General features: G+C 46.2%; 1 protein-coding gene across 1 annotated transcript in view; it reads left to right on the top strand.

Moving 5' to 3' along the window:
* Positions 1–6,264, top strand: part of RAB41 (RAB41, member RAS oncogene family) — a 13,703-nt gene continuing 7,439 nt past the window's right edge. The window contains exons 1-3 of the mRNA XM_029959146.1: positions 1–73; positions 1,722–1,775; positions 3,685–3,790. Of these exons, the coding sequence (XP_029815006.1) occupies positions 44–73; positions 1,722–1,775; positions 3,685–3,790 (190 nt within the window). The 5' untranslated portion in view covers positions 1–43. The remainder of the gene's footprint in view (positions 74–1,721; positions 1,776–3,684; positions 3,791–6,264) is intronic.

Here is a 6,264-nt window from a genome sequence, read left to right on the forward strand (position 1 = left end):
CTCTTCTCTTGTAGTTGGGAAGACCTCCCTGATCACCAGGTTTATGTATGACAGTTTTGACAATACTTACCAGGTATGTGGTAGGATTTTATCTTAATTTTTTGAAAATATTTATGGGCAAATCTGTTCCCTGCTGTTAAAATTTATGCCTGTGAGGGCCAAGCACATTGATCCATGAGGTGTCAGTTAAATATCACATAAAAGGTTAAAATGTGCCTTGAAACAGAGATGAGGCTTCATGATTAAACCAGAGCATCCAGGATGATGTCAGGAAATCCAGTGTACAAAAAGGCAGCAGGGTTTAGATCCTGTTTGGGTATGTGAGAAGCCTTGAGGAAGATGGGGAGAAACACTGATTTATGGGTCTGGCTGATGGAGAAGATGATGGTCAAGATGCCTGGTGATGGATTTGGGAGTCTCAGGAAACAGAGGATGAATAAGATAGGAACATCTTGTGATAATTCCTGGTCTCCGGCATCTTTAGAGCTTCCATTTAAGTAGGAGTAGTTGAGTCTGGAGTGTATAGATGGATCTGCAAGAAGTCAGCTTTGGTATATTCAGTCTCTCATTTTTTTTATTACTATTTTTTAACTAAAAGACTAAAGATAGGAAAAGCCAGGGAAGTCTTGGCAGGGAAGGAGGAGGGTGGGGATGAAGAGGCTGCAGATGAAAAGGAGAAGATGTGTAAGAGGCCTGAAGATTTTTAGGAAGAATTAATTGCTTCAAAGGCACTTAGAAGTATTTCAAGGGAATATCAGATATCTTTAAAGCAGGAGATTAGGGGTTATCTTTTAATTCAGCCAGAAAGAGTTACTGGTTTAGACTGGGGTAATTTTGAGTTGAGGACAAATAATTCACTGGAACTAGATCCTCTTGTGCTTCAAGTGTTTCCTTTCCTGGCTTTTGTAAGGTGCTGGCAGAGATCTGTGTGCTTATTAAGATTTATTAACCTTGTCCTGGCTAGAAAATAGGCCTCCCAAAAATAAGTTCTCCCTACCAAAATTGACTATGGTGGTCTTTTCTAGTATTCCATGGTCCATGTTCTGCTGGAGCCCTTCTGTGCTGCCTGTGTGTGTTAGGATTAAAATAATCTATGTCTAAAACACTAAAATCTGCTACATCAGAGCTGTCTCCTGTTTCCTGGGGTTATGAAGGGCTGGGACAGCAGCTTGGTTGAAGTGCCTGGGAGTGCATCTAACTTAGTACATTATTTTAAATGTCTTTTTACTGGAATTGCTGTAGCAATGGGAATGTGAATGGACGGAGACTTGCAGAAAGAATGGCCTGAGAAATTAAGCTTCTGAGTGTCACTGGAAGGGAAGCACCTTTCTGAAGTGGAAAGCCCTGAGTAAATGTGGCTTTTTAGCTTTGAATTGTCCATGATTTATGTGTCTCATTTGTTCCACTATTTGGTTATTTCTAATAAGATAATTTTTCCCAGGCTGAGCTGGGGTAGGCCAGAATGAGCTGTGATCTGTGTTGAGATCCATTAATGTCTCAGGCTAAAATCCAGCCTTAGAGGGGGGTTCTTGTGTGAGGAATGCTGTGAAATGAAGCCGGTGCAGATACCCAGATTGCTTTGTTTTCATCCCCTCTGTCGAAAGCCAGATCACTTCACCAGCTTAATCTCAAGTTTGTGGAGGTTTCTGAGAGTTTGGAAGGGTGGGAGCTGCAGCTGCTGGAAGGCAGGTTGCAGTCCCTAATGCTTCCCTTCTTTGCAGGCAACCATTGGAATTGATTTCCTGTCAAAAACGATGTATCTGGAGGACCGCACGGTAAGTGAGGCGTGGGTGGGATGGCGTGGGAGCTGCAGGGCTGGGCCCTTCCCCTGGCCCTTCCTCCAGCAGCTGCTGAAATCCCCCAGAGGACCAGCCTTTGTGGTACCTGTTAAGATCCGAGACCTCCAGCAGGAAGTCAAAATCTTCCATGGAAAACTGGGACGAGATAATGGCCATATCCCAGGGAATGAATGGGCTGCCTGTTGTAGGAACCTGGTTTAGGTGTGCAAACTACACCCAGAATTTGCAGCTCTGCCTCTGGGATTGTCAGTAGGAACAGGGCTGAGCTGAGCTCAGGTGTCACAGAACATTCTGAGCTGGAAGGGACCCACAAGGATCATCAAGTCTGACTCCTGAAGTCAATGAAAAGCCAGTGAGGGGGGTTCTACAGGAGTTGGTTTTCCAGGGCTTGAAGTCATTCATGATTGGACCTTGTCCCTGCTCATAGAAAGCTCCTGTTTTCAGGACTGTAACACAGTTCTGAGCCACTGTAGTAAAGCAATTTTGGATTTAGCCTGCATGAAATTCCTTTTGGCATAGAGACCCCTCACACCCTTCCCCTGCCTTTCAGTGTTTGTGGTTTTGTTCATGTTTTGCTACTGTTTGCCTTTTTTGCCTTTTTTGCTGGTTTTACTGCTGTGTGAGGACTGTGTGACAGTGCTGGGGGAGGAGGGGACAGTCCTGTGTGTTGCTTTGGGTCTGTTGCTTCCAAGGAAAGCTGAGCCCAGTGTGTGTGATGAGTTCCCTGGGAGCTTCTCTGCCATCTCACCTGTGATTCACTACGAGAAAAGACCTTCCTTAACCTTTCTTTGGGGGGAACTAATGGATACCATTCTTCAGTGGTGCTGGCAGAAGAGGGCAAAGATCCTGGGAATGCTGCTTGACACCTGTGAGGGCACAGTGGAATGTCTGTGTGCTGTTTCCAGCAATGGAGTGTTGATTTCTCATGGTTGTGTAGGTCAGGATGTTATTCACCTGCTGCCCTGCTATCCACAAAATACCATTTTCATTCCAAATACTGTTAGTTTTCCTGATTATGTAAGTGGTCCACAGAGCCCATGGAGCCTGTTTAAATAACAGAGGTGTGGAATGTAGATAAGAGGAGAGACAAATACAAACACACAAGCTGGGAAGATTCAGACAGTGAAATAGTTCCTCAGATGTAGCTCATGCTGCCTTTTGCAATAAGCTTTGATTTCTGGGCTGGAAATGAAGAGTGCTGAGCCTCCAGCTGGGGTGTGGGCTTTGGTGTATTTGATATGTCCTTACAGCAAATAACATATCCTGGAATTACACCTGTGCTCCATCACTCAGCTCTGATCAGGGTCTGGACAAACTGGCAGAAGGGGCTCCCCATCCCTGGAAGTGTCCAAGGCCAGGTTGGACAGGGCTTGGAGCAACCTGGGCTAGTGGAAGGTGTCCCTTGTTGGATATAAATGCAAGATAAGCCAGTCTGGAGGGCAGTTGCTGTTCTGGCTCATCTCCCACTCCTGTGTTTTACCACCTCTGGATTCCCCGTGGGTTGATCCACCCCTGGTGATGTGTTCCTTAGAGACAGGAGTCACACATCCACCAGGGTCACTGAGGTGTTTCCATGTACTCCCCTCGTTAGCAGGTGGTGTGAGAAGGGGTTTTTAGGGATGGCTGGGTGGATGGTGTTGGTGTGTGGGATGTTACTGGTGTGTGTGCTGAGGTCCCCGTGAGGCTCAGAAGTGTCTCTGCCTCTTTCCACGGTTCTGTTTCCGTTTGAACTTTCCTTTCGTTGCCTTAGTTTTGCTTTGCAGTTAGTTTATTTTTTTTTTCTCATTTATTTATTTATTTTTATTTCACTTGAGTTTTGGTTTTTGTTTTCCGTTTTCCTGCTCTCCCCCTTCCCCTGCCCCCCCTGCACTTCTCCATTTCCCAGATCAGGCTGCAGCTGTGGGGCACAGCCGGCCAGGAGAGGTCCCTCAGCCTCCTCCCCAGCTCCACCCGTGACTCTGCCGTGGCTCTCATTGTCTTTGGCACCACAAGTAGGTATTGAGCCAGAGGTCTGCAGGGACCTTGCTTTTAACAGGGATCTTTATGTGTTGGAAGTGGTGGTGGTGGTGGTACCCAAAAAGAGCTAAAATAGACTAGCTGTGGGTGTTGGCTGAGGGCTGAGCAGGGACTGGGAATTGCTGTGTCTGGGCTGATTGCAATGGCAGGTGGTTGGAAATCTTTGGAAAACTATTATTTTTCTTTTTTTTTTTTTTTTTTACTTCAGAATTATTTTTTTCCTTTCTAGAGAAAATACAGATATATATATATAATTTGTACAAGTACCAGCTTCAGGGGCCAAAGCAAAGGAACACTGTCAGAGTAGGTAAAACAGCACAACACCCATTCACACAGAAGCTGGGGAGTGACTTAGGAGGATTCAATATTCCCATTCCCTTGAAAAAGAGAACTGGAGATTCATAGCCAGATTTTGAAAGAGGAGAGATGCAACTACCAGAATTTCTAAAGAATGAACAAGCTTAGAAGGAAATTCTCCGTAACTCTTGACATGAATGTTCTAGTTCAAGTTAGGAAAATATGAATAGGATTGTTTCATTGTGACTCCTTGTTATTGATTCCAGTTGATCTGGTGGAGTTTTTTGTTCATCTACAGTGTCAGGATTTACACCAGTGAGCCAACACCATGTGGGCAAAATTTAAGGAAAGAACACAGCAGAGGTGGAAAAACCTCTGGCCCACCTTTATTCTGTCCCAGAGTGGATTATAGTGAGGGCCAGGGGTTTGTTCCACTCTCCTTGGCTGAATTGCTTAACAAATAACAGACTTCTGCTGTGATTTATCCTCTATACTGAGGGCAAATAATGACATGGTCTTTCTCCCAGTACTGTAGCTGAATTCTTCTCTGGGAGAATTCCTGGTTTGGTGCAAACTAACATAGAACTGCCCTGTTTGGGGTTTGAGGAGCATTGAGCTGTGCTGGGACCTCTCTGGGGTGAGGCAGCGTGGCAGGATGCACAGCTTGGCATCGTTTTTCCTGCTGTGCAGGTGCAGGATGCTGTTTATCCAGGCAGGTGGAAAAATGTTGCCAGTCCAGGCTGTTCTTAACATCTTCCAGACCTGTCAGAAGTAATTCAGTGATCGCTGATCTCGTGGACTTTGGCAAAGGGCTTTGCAGATAATGTCATTGTTTTCTTGTTACTGCCCTTAGCTCTTAGTGAGTGAGAGGCTCTTAAGTTTTCTTGTGTTACCGAAGGAACGTGCTCAGGTGCTTCTGAGGGTGTGAAGAAACTGCTTAGTTATTGTTGCTCTGCTGGACATCCCAAAATGCAGGCGGGGAGAGCCGTGGTGAGAGTCCATCCTGCAGCTCAGGCCCCTCCTGAACATTGTTTTTAAGGGTTAATTCTTAGTGTTCCACGGGGGGTTATTTATATTTTCCCCTCCAAAAGGGGGTGCACACGAACTCTGACTGGTAGAAATGAGAAGCCACAGAAATATTGCAGCAAACTCAGGTCACTGCAGGAGTGTCCGTGTGGGACCTGCACAGGTCCTGAAGGCCTTCCCTCAAAGAGCATCACCTGCACTAAACAAGTTACCTGGGCCAGGCCTGTGCTGCTGCTTCTATTGCCTTTTTGCCTGTGAGTCTGAAGGGTGGAGTGTTAAATCACCATCTGGGTCAAGTTTCATGGTGAACATTCCAGTATAACTGCCTGGGCAGTGTGGGGAAGCTTGGGAAGTCCAGGAGCTGTGCTGATCCATCTGATCTTCCAGCTCCGATGTGACACTGCCCAGGTGCTCCAAGTTTGTCACTTCGAGTTTCCTGGGGTAGAGAAAAACCCTGACTTTCGGTCCTGTAATCAAGTCTGCCTTCCAAATGAAGCAAGAACTAATTGCTTTAACTGTAATTCCTAATCTTCCTTAAGCCCCAGGGCATCAGATCTACATACCCTGATGGAGATAAGATCTTGTTTTGAATCTGCCTGTAACCAGGCGCTTTGCAGCTCAATCAGCTTCTACTTCTCTTCTAAACAAGCAATTACTGGTCCTTGTGAAGCTGCTTTTTGCTGCCTTATTAACCACTGCTCTGCCCCAGTGCTGGGACCAGGCTCCTGTCAGGGAGCTGGGAACCAGTGCCTGCCCCCATGAAAGCCTTTGGGAATGCCAAGCAATCCTGTTTTCTGGCAGTGCACAGCCCTGTGGGGAAGGAAAAGGTGTCACTTCCAGTGTAAAAGCTTTGATTCACTGGGGGATTGGGCATGTTTTGGGCAGTTGTGGTTCAGATGGGCAGGTCCCAGGCCTTGGAGCTGCCTTCTCTAATAGTTCAGAGTGTGTTTGGGGATCAAAATGTGCCCCTCACAGCATTTGTGCCTTTTCTGACCCCTGTGCTGCTCTGGAAGGATGACCCCAATGCCCTTCCCATCACCTGGAGCCTGCAGTGTGTAACATTTGCTTCCATTTCTGCTGGAACTTAATTTATTGATTGCTTTAATCTCTCATGAAAATCCCCATT

The sequence above is a fragment of the Manacus vitellinus genome, unplaced genomic scaffold, assembly GCF_001715985.3.
Source record: "Manacus vitellinus isolate BGI_N305 unplaced genomic scaffold, ASM171598v3 scaffold_19_pilon, whole genome shotgun sequence".
In the NCBI taxonomy this organism is placed as follows: Eukaryota; Metazoa; Chordata; class Aves; order Passeriformes; family Pipridae; genus Manacus; species Manacus vitellinus.